The sequence below is a fragment of the Crocodylus porosus genome, unplaced genomic scaffold (genome assembly GCF_001723895.1).
Source record: "Crocodylus porosus isolate Cpor-Errol unplaced genomic scaffold, CroPor_comp1, whole genome shotgun sequence".
NCBI classification, from domain to species: Eukaryota; Metazoa; Chordata; order Crocodylia; family Crocodylidae; genus Crocodylus; species Crocodylus porosus.
This window is the reverse complement of record NW_017728937.1, coordinates 5,161,062-5,180,043: the sequence shown is the minus strand read 5'-3', so window position 1 is coordinate 5,180,043 and position 18,982 is coordinate 5,161,062. Positions and strand designations below refer to the sequence as shown.

Below are 18,982 nucleotides of genomic sequence, written 5' to 3'. Positions count from 1 at the left end.
TTTTAAAAATGAAGTTTGGCTAAGATCTGTCCCTGTGGTAGGAATGTGAAGCAAGATCTCATTGCTAGTAATCTTAGCCCTGACAGACATGTGCCTCTCAGTCTGTCTCCCTTCCCATCTGAGATCCAACCTTCCTACTTTTCTAAACCACCCCTGATGCACAAGCAAGGACTCCACATGTCCTTTTACAGCAGCATATTCTCACAGCCAAATCGGACTTCAGGCTTGGGTGAATAAACTCCCTCAGCTCCTCTTGTTCCACAAACCAGCGTCTGCTGACATGGAATAGAGGGAGACAGGCTTTTTTTTAATTTGGTTTTTATCCGCAGTGACATAAAAATCCCAGCTTTTGTGCTAGTCCATGTACTGCATCCCTCTCCTTCCTGAATTGTACATATGTGAGTGTGCACAACATTCAGTTTTCTATTATTTTCAGTCTGGGCTAGCAATGTCCACCTCCAAAGTTGTTATTCTGATTTGGAACCCATGCTGCACGGATGTAAAGGACTTCACAAAACAGCATTAGGCAGCGAAGAATTAGACCCACGGAGCTTTGAGAAGAATGTTTGTCCACAGGTGGAGATCTGTTTTTGTTTCATTTTGCTTTCCCTCACCCTCCACCCGCTTCTCTGTCTCCCTCAGGACTCCCAGGTGAAGAAGGCTGAATGGGTTTTCCTTTAGAAGCACATTGACACTACTTGAACTTGATGTGAAGGGGTCTCTGAAAGAGCAATACAGGATGGATCCCTTCCAGCAGAGCCGGGTGCAGCACTTTGCTGGGTTCCCAGCAGTTCCCGGCCTAGGAAGTGAGGGATCAAATCCAGCTGTTGCACAGCAGTTTGTGGGGTTAATTTTACAGGGCAACTATGTATCTGAGACAGGGTATGTTTCCCAGGACATGAATCCCAAGCTGGACTATCCCTGCCTCCTGAATTTTTTATTTTGTAACATGATATTGATATCTCTGCTACTTGGTGGGTGCGTGTACACGTGCGCTTTAGTGCACAGTAGCCTATTTTACTACTCATTAAAGCGTTGCATAAAAAACCATGCAAATACGCTAATGCACAGTAAAATAAGCTACTGCACGTTACACGTCAGTAAAAAAGTGTGTTTTTGCTACTGCACAATAAGACAACCCAATGTGCATTTATTTAGTACCGCACAATGGAGGTACTAAATTTAATGCACATTAGTCAAAGTGAATACATGCACACGTAGATGCATCCAGTAACATCTTATTCTTTTGACAAACATGGCAGATTGCCTTTACCAATCCAAAGAATAACATTAAAAAAAAAATCTGTTTTGAGCCAAGACAGTTCCACTTACTAAGCCAGCAAAATGCTTGCCCACCGCTGTACTTGGTGCATCCAGATTTGTTTTTAATTGTCTTTTAATCCAAAATGCTTGCTGGGGAAAAAAAGAAAGACAGCTCTGCTAAAATGTATAACAATAGCATGCGGATTTATTGGCAAATGCATGTAAGGAAAACAAATCCAGACAGTTTTCCCATGCAGTTGTTTCTCGATTTGTTCAAATGAATTTCACTGTGGGGAAAAAGCACAAGATACATGGGTGCAAGTGCAATGATTGAAAGTAATTAAAATAAATGCCAGGCAATTAAGCTTCATATTTTGTTGTTGATCAAGCACACTTTCTTGAAAATGCCCCGGTATATGTCACAAGGCCCTTCTTTAGCTGAAGACTGATATTGCTTGGGATTAGCATTAGACATCTAATACTAAGGGAGTAGAAGGATCTTGCAGATATTGCTCTGTCATAATTAACTGTTGCTTTAATTAAGTTTGCATGATCTCCACAATTCTCTTCCCTAGTCTTGGACAAGAGTCTTGTTTTGTAATGATTAGTCCTGTAGAAGGCATTATGCTAATTTTGTATGAATCAGCTTAATATCAAAAAAGCCAGTCCTTTAGCAGTACTTTGGGATGGATCATAGTAAATATTCATTTGTAACCCTCAGAGTAGCTCTAGGGATTAATGTAATAAGTCAGAAGGGGTATTAATCAATTTTCATTAACAGAAATGATGAGCGTAGAAGTCTTGACACCTCTGCAGGAACACTGCCAGTTTTGTGTCTGCAGTCTGGGCTCTGCTACTCTCTTGAGGGATTTTTTTTAACACAGGATCCTTTTGTTAGATAGGGAATGCAGAGAAAATTCAAATATAGGATGAAGCCATCACCAAGTTGAGGGTTCAGCTCTTCATGGAAAAATGATTTAACATGGATTAAAGAGATCTGTTAAGTGTATTCAGGCTATTTTCCAATTTAACAGACTGGTCAGCAATTAACGTTGCTGCCACAACTGTGAATATCCTTGCTCCTTGTTACCAGTCAGAATTCATTCAATTCAAGATCAGGGCCCTCATATTGGAATTTGACACTGTAACTCTAATTCTTAGCTCAGAGTAAGTATATTTGCTAGCAGGGGAAGAAAGCGAGTAGGAAAATGTGCCTGTGTGTTAGCTCTGCTTTAGTCTTTAATAAATAATGAAGCAGTGTTAACAGTTGCTTGCTAATCTTGTAGAAAACTTAGACATTGCTGCATAAAAGCTGTAGCTGAGTCTTAAATATTGCAAATGAACCAAACTGATTCCAAATGGCAGCAATTCATTTAGCTTAGCTGAAATGAAGTACATGCAGAAAAGTGGTATTCATTTTTCCTGTGTTGAGATTTGTAGAATTTATAACCATGCAAAGATAGGTTTACTTCCAGTTTTCCTAGGCAGGACAAGAGATTTGTGTTGGGTTAGGTTTGCATCTGCTATTTGTCTGTTGACTGAAACAACACCAATGAATTCAAATGGTTTGACTTCACAAAGCTTCATTCTGCTCATATATGACTGTTTGTGATGGTTCACTTGAGTCACCAGGATGCATATGTTTTTAAGGGGTGACTGGAATGAGAAATACTGGCAAGCAGAGGACTTGCTATGTGTAGCAAATAAAAAAATATGCTCAACATTATGAGTGTAATATGCATTGATAAAAAGCCAATGCACATTACACAACAAAGCTGCACTTTGTTTCTTACGTTAGTCTGTTGAGTCTGAGTTTGGCAGGAAGGTTAGAGCAGTGGATGCATTTACAAATCTATGGCAATATCTAGACCCAGAACATTTAACGCTGGTGCATGTAAGATTGGACTACCTAGCTTTTCAGAAAAGAAAATTATACCCAAGCAGTGTAACAGAATATATATGTAGACATCGTGCACTTTAATATTTTAAAAAGGAGCATTTCAGAATACCTTCTTCTCCAGTTTACTTCCCAAGTCTGGTGTTTAGAAGTTTACACTCACCTGTAACCATTATTAGCATTGCGTTCCTCATTATCATAGCAGGAAAATGGTCTGTTTTAAGGGTTTGTGAAGCCCCTCAGCTGTTAAATAGGAAATGTAAGATCACTGACTCCAAACTTAAAAGTTGAACATTTCAGATAGGTAACTTCTTACAAGGGGTAATTCTTATGTCTACATATACATTCAGTTACTAATTTTGACTGTCCTTCTCTTTTAGTTGATATAAATTGGCTTAAGGAGCATGGTTTGGTGGGTAAAGTTCAGGACCAGGGGTCTATTCCAGGTTCTGTTTCCAGCTCTGCCACAAATTTCTTATTTGGCTTTGGGTAAGTTGCTTTGTACCACCATTCCCCATATACAAAAATAAGAATAATACTTACTTCATGTAGGTTTCATGGGGTTCATATGGGGTTGAAAAGTTTTGATATCCCTGGATGGAAGATACAGTAAAAGTATGGAGAATATAGGTTTAAAAAATTACTTTCATAGGCAATTGTTAAAGCTGAAAAATAGCATTCTATTATTTTTTGCAGTGGCTGTTTTGAGGTAGTAACAGTTTCAATGGTATTGTTTTAGTTCTGACACCATAGATGGTGAGGATACATATTCAGTCCTTTAGAACCATTGTGGATGCAGTGTAACTTGGTATTGGTAGCCCAGATCATTGCTTAAAATATGAAATAGTTACTGTGTGAGCAACACAATTTAAATAACTCCAGCCATTTTAAAACTAGAATATAACTGGCTTTAAGGCCACCTTCTTCATGCAATTGCCCCGTGACATCCAGAATATCTTTAATTATATTTCTTGATTTTAAAAAAGCTGCTTCTGTGTAGAGACCTCCAAGAATCAGTCCCAGAAATAAAACCAGCACTAGCTTCAATGCGGCAGACTTCAGTGCCAATCAGAAACCCAGTATCTGTATACAAACACTTGATGCACGCATAATTGATGCTTCACTGCTATGTGTTGCTCTGTTTTCAAACAGAAACACCTGACTTCACTTCCTAACACTTGTCTTAGGGTGAAAGACATATCTGGGGTTTGGATAAAAGTAATTTATTATTCATTTAAGTAAAAAAGGCCAACTCTATTAAATATTTGTGTTTCTTGTGTTTTGTAAAAATGAACTTCTCTAAGTATTTTTGTATTGAAGCCTTTTCTAAGCAATAAACTATTTTTGGTCTCAAATAAGTATGATTCCATCTTTCCCAGGTTTCCCTTCTAGACTTGTAAAATTTCCAGCCACCCTTGTTAAAAGACCCAGAGGAAACAGTTTGGTCCCTTGAACAGTCGCTGATCTCCGGTTAAATTGCATCTTTTCTTTATAAAAAAGAGAGAAGGTGGGTGATGAGCTGTCTTCACGTAGGGTCAGCAGGTGCTTGGCATCTCACAGAAGACATTCAGCATCTTTCAGGATCAGCCCAGAAGGAATGGATTAAAGACACGACTTCACACATGCCCAAGCATCTATAGCATCTGTGTTTTTCTTAAAAAGTATATGAAATCGCCTTTTATTTTGTGGGGAGAAAACCAGCACTCCCCTCCCCCATATTCTCAGCAAATTGGCTGGGTTTAAGCCATCAAACAAAAACAATAGATGTGCATGGTAAGCATCTCTGCCTTGGAGATCAGCATCAAATCTGTTTAAAAAAGAGGTTTATAATTCGATGTTACCCCTCCCTCCAATACAGCAGGGAGAAACCTACTTTTAAGAAAAAGGCTGAAGATTAAATCAGTTAACAGCTGGACTGTCTGCTTTCTTGGAGAGATTAAAATAACTGAGGGCAGGAGGGCATAAAATTAAACTAAAATAGGGATGGGCATCTAGTATACCTAGAAAGTCATTGGGATGTGGATTATGCACCCCCGCCCCACACCATGCTCAAGTGCAGCAGCAAATCCAATCAGTTTCTTGCAAGTCTTTTTTTGTGAGAGGGACCATGAATATCCTGCATCAATCCCCACTTGATAAAATCATTTCCCTGTTTGGTTCTTGAATGACTTAATTCTACAGGCCACTCTGTAATGACATGATACCTGATAGAGATTGATAAAAGGGAGATAAAAAAGTTGTCTGTACCTGCAGATTTCAGGAGAGCTGAGCCTGAGTTGGAGGAGTTCTTCAACTAAGGGCTGATGACGGGTGTGCTCCTTGTCAATCTTTCATCACTAAAAATCTCATGTGCAAAAACAGAACAGCCAAGTTTATGCACCTCTGGAAAGCCAGCAATAGCATTTTCAGCTGAGAGAGACTGTGCAGCATGGCAGCTCGGGAGGACTAGGACTCATTGATTCCCCCCCCCCCCACCTTATGCAAGGGACATCCATCTGCATGACTGAATAGACTTGCTGACAGATATATTGTGGTTGATTAGGACTGTGTCTGTTGGAGGGGAATATTTATTCTAACACTTCAGCATGTTGCATTTTTATTACCATCAGACAGGTGCCAGGACACACACACATACAGTATACAAAAAATATAGCCATAAGCAGTGTGGAATTTTTCCATACTTCACGCTAACTAATTTGTGTTGGCATAGTAGTTTGTCATCCACTTAGTACTTAAGGCTTGGAGCTTTTCTTGGAAGGGTATAGGGTTTCTTCCCAACATGATTCTCTTGCTTAAATAAGCATTCTGTAAAGGGGCAAAAGAACATATGCTAGAGAGGTCAGATGCCAAATCTCAGCTGATATATATCACCTCTTCTTCTATTGGTCTGTATTCCACTGAGGTGGGCCTTCAGTTTGGACAAAATTGTGGCTTCAAATTCTAAGCAGAAAATTGTACCAAGTGAACTTGGATATAAATGCCCCCCCAGTTCCCTCATGCCCAGCTGGGATTTGAAGTGTTGCAGATCCTGTGCATGGTAATTTGCATTCTGCACAGACTGAGCAAGACTCTTAAGGTGTGGACACATACATTTTATCTGCTTTAACGTTGGCGGGGGAGGCTGCTGCTTGGGATCCCACAGCAGCTGGTAGGAGCTAAACGTTTCTGCCTGAGTCTGTAGCAATGCAAGTGAGCTAAATCATCCGAACTTTGACCCTGAATAAATTAGGGTTAGGAGTTGGAGCCATTTTCCTACTTTTGTGTGGCTACAGAATCATGCAGATATAACAGTTGCATCCCTACAGCTTGTATTGGCATCCTTTCATAGCAGTGAAATTGTTAAGTCTGTCCATATGCTTAGTTTAATAAAGCCAGAAGCAAATCAAACATCTCACTATAGCGAGGTTGTGTCTATGCTGCTTTCTTGACCCTCCAGGTAAAGCATGTTCTCAAGCATGCTCCCTCCTGCTCACATGTGCCAAGCCTGGAAATGTGCCAATGAAAGTGCCCTAGAGGTGCTGTGTCACCACTGCTCCCAAGGTGTTTGTCTATAATTCTATTCAGAAAATGGCTATGACGGGGTGTCCCAAGAGCATCTTAACCCTACATTTCTGAGTTGGGAGAGCATCTTCCTGGAAAGATCAGGGATGCAGCACAGAGTTTTACCCTGAAACTTCCATCTGGTATTTTTCAGCTCCCAAGAACTTCTTGATTTTGATTCCATGTCAGAGTAAATTGAAGCTTCACAGGAACACTATGACACCAGGTCAAAAAGATGATCCAAAATTAATCCCATAATCTGCTTAAGCATTTGGTTCCTACTTTGGGATAAACCTACTTTGCTCTAAGGTGGTATGGAGTTTCTTTTGCTTAACTGTTCTCTTGGGAATTTATTGCTGGACTAGCACTGTCTTTATAATTTGACCAGGTTTCAGTATCTCTTGCTAATTTCTCAGCACGCTCTGCCGCTGGGCACGTCAGGTTCAGATATGGGGATAGGAATCGTTTATTGTACTCAGAAACTGACCTTGAGCAAATTTTTATGCCACCTGCTTATATGTGCACGTGCTTAGGCACTGTGAGGTGCTATGGAATATATTAGTGTACACTGGTATTTCTCAGACCAGAGTGCATGCATCCCTGGGAGTATGGGGTAAACTTCTAGAGGGTATGTAAGAGGAAGGGAAAAGGTAAATATAAATGGAAGAGGAAGAATTGAAAAACAACTCTACACAGTACCTCTTAGGTGCAGGGGAGTTTAAAATATGATGGTACTGAGAAAGTGTTACTTTTTTCCCAGCTGTAACAGAATCATAGGGAAACAGCAATGGAGCAAACTTAACCCAGGGAAGCTTCAAAATTCCTGGCATACCCCAGCAGATACTAAATGTCACGCCAGGTGGTGATAACATCACATTTCAGACGAACCAAGTCTTAAAGTTGGGCTCATTTGAAGAAATGCAGCTTTCTAAATCTGTGCTCATGAAGTTTACCTGTATGTTTAGCATGAGGATCAGTTACAAAACCCTAGCAGGTTGCATGCCTAGACTTTGCCTTTAATAACCTGGCAGAGGTGCTTAATTCTTCTATGGCTGCTTGATTGCAGAAGGTCTTCAATCTCCACACATTTCCTGTGTGTTGGGGAGCTAGATAGTAAAGTCAAGGTAGTTCCTAAAGGGTTTCAGACATGCTTATTTTGTCTATTTGTTGTCTTTTCATATCTGTTGAGCTGTTCTACTTCTCTAGGGTTTAGCTGTCCTTTGAAGTAGAATAGGAAAATGTGACTATCACAAGGGTGGGCAATTATTTCAGGCAGAGGGCCGCTTACTGAGTTTTGGCAAGCCATCGAGGGCAGCATGACAGGCAGCTGGGGGCAGATAAATATTAATTTTCTAATTTTTCTAGCAGCCCCGTGGGCTGGATAGAATGGCCTGGCGGGCTGCATCTGGCCCGCGGGCTGTATTTTGCCCACCCCTGCTCTATCAGAAGCACAGGCAAAGCAGTTAGCTGATGGTCTTATAAAGTCTTCAGCATTCTTGCCTTGGAACTTGTGATGCCGCTAACTGATAACTTTTTGTGCTTTCATTTGTACAAGAATATCACTTATTGCAAAATTAAGCCACCACATTAATGAATAAGCAACTTGTGTGGGTGAAGTGGGTGTAGATTCATATTGCCTTCAATTAGCTGTTACCTTAGAAGCTAACTAGGATGTCTGCTGCAAAGAAGTGGCCTTTGCACCAGCTACTTCATTCCCTTCAAGAGTATCCTTCAGTGTCCCCTTCTTGCAAGCGATGATAATGTTTTGTTCCAGTGCTGTGGTAGCTAGAGTTCCAGGCTTTGTGCAAGTAATAATGCGCTAATAATGCACGAATGGGATGTAGGTGGAATTTCCCCCCTTAATCTAATAGCTCGGCAAACAAGCTCAGATAACAAAGTGTCTATGATAAACCACTTTCCATGTTGCTGTGGTTCAGGGACAATACTGCCTATCTGGAGTAATGTGTCCAACATTTCTCTCATTGCAGCAGTATCAAAACCAGTTATTTCAACAAACAGAAGATGTGGATGGAAAAACAGAAATCATCATCAAGGTAAGTACGAGGCTAACACATCACACTAGGAAATGTAAATCCTACCTCTAAAGAGAGGTAGTTAGCCATGTTAGTCCAAAGTTGGGTGGACAGGGCAGGGTGGCACCTTGACCAAGTTAATTAATAAGGTGCTGGACTGTCTTGCCTTCTGCCTGCCTGTAAAGATCATGTGCTTTCAGAATGTTCTTTAGTGACCTTTTTGCTTGTCTTGTCCCAACTCAAAATGTAGTTAAAAAAGACCCCAAAACCACTCTTTCTGAAATGTTCAGACTTGTCCCCTCAGAAATCAGACACCAAACCATAGTCCCCTCTAGTGAGGTCTGACAAACTCTTTGTTTCTTAAACATAACATTTCATCTTCACAAGTCCCATTGCACTTCCTGGAGGCAAGTAGAAGTAAGTCCTTCTGAGCTGTGTTGATGCAGTTCCTACCTGGTTGGTAGGTCTTGTTAGCAAAGAACAGGAAGCTCTCCTCTCTTGTAAGTTGAGTATCACCTTTGCATGGTTCCTATCACCGTTGGGTGCTATGACTCAAAATTGGGCCTTCTACTGAATTACTCAGTAGGCTTTTCATAATGGTTGTGCCCTGTTTTGGGTATTAAAACATTCATAGATTCATGAATATTTGGGTTGGAAGGGACTTTAGCAGATCATCGCATCCAACCCCCTGCTCTAGGTAGGAAAAAGCATTGGGGTCAAATGACCCCAGCCAGGTGCACATCTAGCCTCCTCTTAAAGACCCCCAAGGTAGGGGAGAGCACCCTTCCTTGGAAGTCCATAATAGATTTTGGCCACCCTTACTGCAAATAAGTTCTTCCTGATATATCTAACCTAAATCTGCTCTCCATCAGTTGGTGGCTATTGTTTCTAGTTACTCCAAGGGTCACCCCTTGTGTCTGCTATTCCTTGGTGCCCCCCCCCAATGATTTTGTAGGTGGCCGCAAGATCCCCTCTCAGCCTTCTCTTGCAGAGGCTGAAGAGATCCTGGGCCCTTAATCTCTCCTTGTAGGGTTTTGCCTGCAGGCCCTCAACCATACAAGTAGCCCTCCTCTGAACCCTCTTGAGATTGTCCACATCACTCTTGAAGTGCGGCGCCCAAAAATGGAGGCAGTACTCCAACTGCAGCCTGACCAGTGCTGCATAAAGGGGAAGTATCACCTCTCTGGACCTATCTGTCATGCACCTGCTAATATACATTAAAGTGTGGTTAGTATTACTGATTGCTTTGTCACATTTACAACTCATGTTCATCTTGGAGTCAACAGTGACTCTGAGATCCATTTCCACTGCTGTGCTGCTGAGAAGGTCCTTCCCCAGCCTGTAAGGGTGCTGGTGATTCCTTCTCCCTAGGTGCAGCACCTTGCATTTGTTCTTATTGAACTGCATCCTCTTCTGTTCCACCCACTTTTCCAACCTGTCCAGATCCGCCTGGATTTGTTCCCTACACTCTGGTGTGTTAACTTTATCCCATAGTTTGGTATCATCTGTGAATTTGGACAGAGTGCTTTCCACAGCCTCATCCAAGTCGCTGATGAAGACATTGAACAACACAAGTCCCAGGACTGAGTCTTGCGGGACTCCACTGCCCACATCTTTCCAGGTCGAAACCAACCCATCCACCACCACTTTCTGGGTGCAACCCCTAAATCAATTTGCCACCCACCTGACCATCTAATCATTTATGCCACAGCCACTTAGTTTATCTGTGAGAATAGAATGAGATACCATACTGAAGGCCTTCTTAAAGTCCAAGTACATGGCATCTACCTCGATTCCTGCATCTAAGCATTTTGTGACCTGGTCATAAAAAGAAACAGAGTTAGTCAGGCAGGATCTACCTGCTGTGAATCCGTGCTGGTTGTCCTTTAGGATGGCTTTCCCCACTGGACTTCCATAAATGTGATCCTTAATAATTTTTTCAAAGGTTTTCCCATGGATAGATTTCATAGATTTCATAGACATTAGGGCTGGAAGGGACCTCAGAAGATCATTGAGTCCAGCCCCCTGCCCAAAGGGCAGGAAGTCAACTGCGGTCATAGGATCCCAGCAAGATGAGTGTCCAATTTGCTCTTGAAGGTGTTCAATGTAGGTTCTTGAACCACCTCCGATGGCAGGCTGTTCCAGACCTTGGGGGCTCAGATAGTAAAGACATTCTTCCTTATGTCCAGCTTGAAATGGTCTTGCAGTAGTTTATAACCATTCGACCTCATCATCCCTTGGGACGCTCTGGTGAACAAACGTTCCCCCAGATCCTGGTGGTCACCCTTGATAAACTTATAGGTGGCCATCAAGGTCACCCCTGAACCTGCGCTTTTCCAGGCTAAAAAGCCCCATGGCTCTCAGCCTGTCGTCGTAAAGTCTGTCTTCCTGACCTCTGATCATGCACGTGGCTCGTCTCTGACTCTCTCAAGCTTCTCCACATCCTTTTTGAATTGTGGACCCCAAAACTGGATGCACTACTCCAGACAGAGATAAGACTAACTGGTCTATAGTTACCCGGATCATCCTTCCTCCTCTTCTTGAAAATAGGGACCATGCTGGCCCTTTTCCAGTCCTCTGGGACCTGACCTGAGCACCAAGAGTGCTCAAACAGCCATGCCAGTGCTTCCTTCAGCACCCTTGGATGAAGATCACCTAGGTCTGCTGACTTAAACACATCCATCCCCTCCAGGTGTCTCTTCACTAAGTGATGCTAGCAGTTGGTGGGCTGATTTCCCTTTTGTGCCTGTCTGTGATCCAATTGGGAGACATGTCCTGATCTGAGTTCAGGAATACAGAGGCAAAAAACTTATTGAAGAGCTCAGCTTTGTCCCCCCATCTGTCACTAATTGCCCTAGTTCGTCCTATAGGGGTCCTATGCTACTCTGCGCCTTCTTTGTGCTCCCTATATACCTGAAGAAGGACTTTTTGTTGTCTTTAATTTTTGTTGCCATTCCTCTCTATATTTTCTTAAATCAGAAAAAAGTAGAGCTGTGAGGCACAGAAGGTCCTTCAGTCCAGCCCCCTGCTCAAGGCAGCGTCATCCCTATCTAAAACATCCAAGATAAGTGTTGTCTAACCCAGGGGTGGGCAATTATTTCGGCTGGAGGGCTGCTTAACAAGATTTGGTGAGCTTCTGAGGGCCACACAGAAAGCCCCACCCCTATTGCCATTTTGGGACCAGAAGGTCCCGCCCCTAACCCCTGGCCTTTGTCACCAGAAGTCCCTCCCCTTGCCCCCTGGAAGTATTCCTATTGGGAGGAAGGGTTGCCATCTTAGAACCAGAAAAAAAACCAAATTATATGCTAAAAGTTAAAAACCTGCTATAACATATTTTAATTTGATTACAAAAAATATTTTGTGGAGGGGTTTGTGAGGGGGTGAGGCTGTGTGTGGGGGACACAGGGTATGTGGGGGATTGTGGGGACAGGGTGTTGGGTTTGTGGGGTGTGAGGGAGGGGTAGGGAGGTGGGGACTCCCCCACACTCTCCCCATGGCATGCAGCCCCTCCCTGCATGCTGCAGCAGGCAGCGGTGCTCATGCCTGGTGGCGTGTGGGTCTGGCCAGTGCTGCGCATGGAGGCAAGGGGCTCACCTTGGCCAGCTGGGTATATCACAAGGGCTCCCCTTCATGCATGCATATCTTCTGCACTTGCACCGGAGGGAAGCTCCATGTGCTGGAGTCAGCTGCATTCTCCACTTTCTGCCATGCAGGTCCCAGGACTCCGCATGGAAGCAGGGGCTGGGGCTCCCCTCCAGTTTTGGGAGAGTCCCAGAACCTGTGCAGTAAAAAGCGGCACAGGCAGCCGGCTCCAGCACATGAGGCTTCTTGTTGGTGGGTGAGGAGTGCTGGCGATAGAGGAGGCCTGGCTGGGCTGCACCCCTTGCCCTTTTGTACAGCGCTGGCCAAAGCTACATGCTGCTACCACTACCTGCAGGGACTGTGAGCTATGAGGGTAATGTGGCTGGGGTCCCCATGCCCCCCATCCTCCTCACATTTGCATGCTGCCCACCTGAGCGCCAGCTCCAGCCCCACACTCTGTCTTCCCCGCTGCAGCTTGCCCTCACCCCTGCCGCTTCTTCACCTGCTGCCCAGAGCGAGCGGGACACCAGGGAAGCTGAGCAGGTCCCCTGGCAGCTGCAGCAGTGTCAGCAGCAGCCCTGCACAAAAGCTGCTTGCTGGCCAGGCAGGGCCCTTCTGCCTACAAGCATTCGAGTGAAGTGGAATTAGGATATGTTGGGGGAAGGGGGAGGGTATACATGGGCACCTTGCTTCCACCCTCGTGGGCAGAATGGCTGGGTGGGGTACAATTTGTTGGTGGGTGCCACAGACTGGATAAAAGTCCCTGGCAGGCTGAATCCAGCTCACGGACCGTATTTTGCTCGTCCTTAGTTTACCCTGTTCCAAAAAACCTAAGGAGCAACCCTCATGTACAACTAGCAGGCAGAAGGCCTTAGACATCAAAAACACCCTTCAGCTTGCCACAGGTAAAGCCAAGGGACAAGGGCGCACAGTATCATGTGAACTGCTGACCAACTGTGCTAAGGATAGATTTCACAGGCTCTGACAGCTTATTGTCCATCCTTGAGTGTGTGCATTTTTATCCAAACATGATCATGGTCTGAAGATAATTTTGTTGCCCTGACTTTATTTCTAGGTATGGAGATGATTTGCAAACAGATGGTGTGACAAACTGAGTGTTAATCAGGGCACTGAATGTTAAATCAGTTGTGCTTGAAAGCGAGGGGAACCAACTGAACTAAATATTGCCGGTGTTAATGGCTCCACGGTGACAATATATTCACAGCCAAGCTCTGCGTCCTGTGGTGGCTGTACACCATTGCTGCCATTTACTAATGACATACCAGTAATTTTAAGGGTTGGATACTGAATGAGCTGTAAAACATTGACTCTTGCTCTAGTTATTCATCCATTTCAATGTGTGGCTGCTTTTCACTTTTAATCGGATCTTATAGAAATAAAAACAGTGACAGACACCAAAATACCATTTAAGTACTGTGACTTGCAGTTTCAGAATCCATCTATCCTTTGTCTGTGAAGCTGCACTTACTTGGCCCTGTGCTTTCATAATAGCTGTCCTCCATCCCTTTTACTTTTTGTTAATGTTCTGTTTTGAATGTACATATAATTGTCATTTTCAGCCAGCACAGCAAAGGCTGCTGCAACTCAGTCTGATTTTGTCGTAATACATTTAGGTGTTGCTTCACACTTGGTGCAGAGTATTTTGCATGTATCAGACCCCTTCTGTTTGGGGAGAAAAAAACAGGGAAAAGGGAATCTGGAGGGTGAGCTTCCAGGAGTACTTTGGTGGTCCATGCCAGCACTAACTAAACTAGTGTAAAGGAGCTGAGGACATGGCTAAAAAAAAAAAACCAAGACAGTGTATCTTCAATTAAAATTGGGGGGGTAAATTATATGAGCAGACAAAGATTCTGCTAGAGTAGAGGTTCTCGAATGTTTTCTTATTGTGTATCCCCTTCCAGATTTACCAGCTGTTCACATACCCCTACCAGAAAGTTTTATATTTTAACCCCTTAAATGCCAATTGTTATTATAATGAAAATTAAATCCTTCATTATAGAGTTTCTCGTGCATACCCCCCAGCAATGTCTTGCCATACCCCCAGGGGTATGTACCATAGTTTGGGAATCTCTGTGCTGGAGTAACTGCTATTTAAAATTTACTTATGGCTAATTAGGATCAAGTTCTCTTTTCTGCATGCGGAGAGATGTTAAGAGCAGGTGGTGGATTAGGAGAGCCCACAGCTGTAAATCCTTTCCCCTCCATTGTTTGTCTGTTAGAGTGGGTCATTAGTTAAATAAGGCCAGTCCCAATGAAAGAGGTTTGGAAGAAGGTTTGTCTCTTACCAGGTTTCTTTGCTGACTCAAGGTATAATTCAGACCTTGCAATGGCTGTTTGCTCTTCAGAAATGCAGGCAAAACCATTCTGCTTTCTTAAAGGACCTCAGCTAATAATGGCAGGGAGAAAGGCTTTCCAAAGCTATGTCCAGTCGCCATCATGCTGGTTCTGCTCTGCACAGCTGTGAGCTCCACCCTGTGAACCGAGACTGTTTTTGAGTTGAAAAGCTCTGCCTCACCTAACTGTTTCCATCTTCTGTTCTCACAGCAGTCCTGTGTCAACTGTGGCCGGGAGGCTATGAACGAGTGCACTGGGTGTCACAAAGTGAATTACTGCTCTACTTTCTGCCAGCGGAAGGTAACGGATTCTTTCTAAGTCACACGTACCCTTCTCTAAAGGCAAGCGGCCTGATTGGAAAAAGACACGTACACGCCTTGCGCCGAACACCCCACAAATAAGCACAGTAAGAAGCCCCACCTGCATATTCCTACCTGCACACCCATATTCCAGCGTGGGCTTTCAGTTCCACAGACCTTGTTCATCATACTTCAGTGTGGCATCAACATGACATAAGCCATTGAGGGATGGAAGCCTATGGGCTGCCTATGAAAGTATGGCAGGCTCCTATATTTGGGGTAGTTCATTTTCAATATCTCTTGGGTTGTTCATGCTTCTGCTGCCATCCCGGGGGTCTGTTGTATATTGTGTCCATCGCTAGCAGCCTGCCTGCTCCACTGCTGACCTGTAGCAGTTACGTTATTACCAGCAGAGTGCCCACCAGGGAGCAGCTGTGATAGGGAAGGGATGCTTTATCAATCAGTGAATAAGGAGGCATGGTTCTTTTTCTGTAACACCTGCCTTATTACCTTACTTATTGCATAAGTAAAATCTTCATTAAAAGATTAAATTGATGTATGTTGCATGCAACATATCCCTGTCCTCAAGCCAGGCTCATAAGTTAGGAGACATCTATGAGCCCATGCTCCTGCCATGTATTTCCACTTTGTGACAAGCTCTTCTTTGTCACTGGGAGCTTCTGTTACTCTCCATCTGGCAAAGAAAACATGAACTATCAGTGTATTCATTCCCCTCAGAGTGCTCCCACAGCCTCACTTATGCCCTTGCACTTGCTTTGTAAACATAAACACACTGCTCATATAACCTATGTGCATTTTTCAGCAAAACCATTGCTGGTGTTGCTGCCACACCTCTCAATAATACTCCAAAGAGTTTCCTGTCATTTCCAGATCACTTTTTTAAAGGTGAACTCCCAATGACAAAATGAAAACCTAAGCCTGAAGCAGGCCGTTGAGTGCCTCAGTAGGTGAGCTGTAGGGAACATTAGACACAAAAATATGCACTGATGCCTGCCTTTCTTATAGCAACCTTGGCACATCCTGATTTGTAAAAGACTTCCCACAAGACCTTGTTATATCATGTCACTGACTGCCCAAATTTCAGCCCAAATTACATTGGTGATATTACCAATATACTGTGGGATGGGTTAAGCAAACCAGGAAGTGCCTCGGGACTTCTCAAGTGAAGGGAAAAATTAAGCATGGAAAGGTAAGATGAAGTCAAATTGTATGCTAAACACTTGCAGCAGACCATTTCTGAGACATTCAGCATCTGTTTCTTGTCTGGCCTCCAAGGAGAACTGAAAAAGTACTTTAGTTGCTGTCAAGGGCACCAAGGAGAATAATCATCAGAGTGTTTTAATAGTCAATGAATGGTCTTCTCCTCTGTTATTTACTTACTTCTGCTTTGTAAGAAAGAGCAATTGTTGCTGCGGTTTCTACTCGCTGTGTAGAGTCATTAAAATGTTCCAGGAATGAATGAACATGTGCTGCTGTAGCCACTTTAAATTTGCATGCTGTTTTCAGTTGGTCTGAGGACTAGCTGCCCTGCCAGGTTATTTCAATCCAATGTAATGCAAGATGGCCAGTGCATATGGCACTGAATAGACCCAACTTAACTTTTTTACTAGACAAGATTGTTAACTATTCCAGACAAGCCAAACAGCAGGCCCACTGTTGATGCCAGGCAAATTGTGCTATACTGGAGTTTCATGCAGCTGTTGGCAGCTGCATCTTAAAATGCTGGCTCCCCCAGCACAATCTGATGTGCTCAACAGGTAGAGAAGCATACTGCAGGTGGTAAGGTTGGTGATACAGTGCAAGGTAAACTTTCCCTTTTTTGTACTGAATCCGAGTCCCATCATTGCACTAATGGGGTGTGTGTTGTCTTGTAGGTCGGGGTAAAACAAACCTCTTAACCATCTAGGAGTATTCAAGCTCCTGCAAGTCCTTTTCCCACAGTCTGGGGAGCTGGCTTTGCTCTCCTGAGTGGAGTCCAGCTTGGAGAATTGCTTGTTTACCTAGTTAATTCCCCTTTGCAATGTCAGCTTGATGCAGCACTCATTACGTACTCTACTAAATTGGTTTAGTTTTGCAGAGCCCTGGGAAGCCATCACTGCACTTCTTCTGTCAGAGGAAGTGCTTCCTTAATATAGTTTATAAAGGTTGGCAGATCTTTTTGGGACCATTGAGGGGAGCATATAAACAGGCGGTTTCTGAACCTCCTCTTGGTGCTGTTGCCATTTGCAGTCACTAAATCAGTGTGTCTCTATCTGTTCTGTCCTTGCAGGATTGGAAAGATCACCAGCATATGTGCGGTCAGTCAGCCACCGTCACAGTTCAAGCAGATGAGGACAATGTAATAGAGAAAGTCACAGTCTGACAAATCTACCTCTTCCAGTTCCCAGAAAAGTTGGAGAAAGAAGGTGCCTGGCTGAACCAGCAAGCTGGTTGCAAACTCCTCCAATGGATGGTTGTCTGAAAACTGAATTTTTCTTAGGAAGCCTTTTTCATATGCTGGGATATCCTTTTCAGGCTTACACCAAACCTGTCAGCAGTGCAGAAACTGAAGATATGTGACCTGGAAATGATAACTAGACTTGCTGGCCAAGAGGCCGCCTTCAATTTACAGAAACTTTGGACTTTAAAATTAATCTCTCAAGATGCAGAAACCTCTGCAATGCAGATTTCATCTTTCTAGCCAGCTGTCTTGCTCATTTACAGTGGCTGGTTCAAGGGTTAAGATGCATCAGTATTTCATACTCCCATCAACAACACCTTACCTCTCATGTGAAGAAAACAAATAGGCCTTTGTTTAATTTATTTAATTGCCTTTAAAAAAAATACAGCATCAGCTGTAGTCCATCACTGATGTTCCTTTTTCTGATACATTTCTTCCACCATGGTCAAAATTTAAACATATTGGAAAGGTGCACGTGTATATAAAGGGAAAATGTTTTGTTAAATAAAATACAGAGAAATCACGAAAGCACATTGATGGAACATTAATCCCCGCTATAGCACTGAATTACAGGTATAAGCATGGAGAATTGGCAGGTGGATGAACAGGAGCACCCTGTGTGGAGTGCAGCTGGCATTATGGGCAGGTTGTGTGCAGTTATGTGCTGTGTTTGACACAGCAATGTTGAGGAAGAAGCTTGGGTTTGCAGTACTCCACGCTGTAAAGTGAAGAAACTTCATGGCTTTGTAACTTCAGACCTGCCACCCTGTGGCTAAGCAATATGCCCCTAAAGTAAGAGAAGAAATTGGTTTCCTTCCTGCTATTTGGTATACTGACAATCCAGACTTCGCTGGTATTGTTAAAACAAAATGCAGAGTGTTTAATAAGTAAAATGCACAGGTGGTAGCAATGGCTAGTTGTTACTATCTGATGGCTTGTGACTTATAAAAAAGGAGCTGTTCATCTCCACTTAGGAGGTAGTGGGTAAGGGAAATAATGTGTGACTTCTAGTAGCTTATTTCAGCATCTCTAGGATGGGAATAGGGTTTCTCTTTCAGGAGCTAAGTATCTGATTCCTATCTGTCTTGGTGTGGTCTCACATATGCTATATATATGCTAGAAAGCAATGCCTAACTGAGATCCTTCAAAAAGCAAAGGTATAGCTTCAGTGCAGGAAGACTCTGGATCAGCACATTGTTTATGATGCCAGAAGGCAAAAAGATGCGGCCACATTTCCACAGCAACTCGCTTCATAATCCAGGATAGTAGAGACATAACTGGTAAGGTTTGTACCCTGGGCAGCTTTTGTGAGGGGTTGTGTCAGCACAGCCAGCAGCCAAAGGGCTACAGGGTGCACAGATGCTCTTAGGACTGTACATCTCGCTCCAGTCACCCTAGTGACAAAGTCATCGGCTCTGGGGAGGGGTGGTGCTGCATTAACCCGTGATTGCTGACCATGCTGACACTTTTCCACGCAACTCCTGAGTAGTTGGCTCATAAGGGGATCTAGACTGACAAGAAGAGTAGGGGCACTAGCCCACAGCTACCTCAC

General features: G+C 43.5%; 1 protein-coding gene across 3 annotated transcripts in view; it reads left to right on the top strand.

Annotated features, from left to right (window-relative positions):
- Window positions 1-17,943, top strand: part of DEAF1 (DEAF1, transcription factor) — a 39,857-nt gene extending 21,914 nt beyond the window's left edge. For 2 of the 3 annotated variants that reach the window (XM_019547311.1, XM_019547310.1), the window contains exons 11-13: window positions 8,689-8,754; window positions 14,881-14,970; window positions 17,260-17,943. In XM_019547311.1, coding sequence (XP_019402856.1) covers window positions 8,689-8,754; window positions 14,881-14,970; window positions 17,260-17,352 — 249 coding nt within the window. In that variant the 3' untranslated portion in view covers window positions 17,353-17,943. Of the gene's footprint in view, window positions 1-642; window positions 1,007-8,688; window positions 8,755-14,880; window positions 14,971-17,259 lie in introns of those variants that run through there. The other variant, XM_019547312.1, reaches the window with a different exon arrangement.
- Window positions 17,944-18,982: the final 1,039 nt, after the last annotated feature.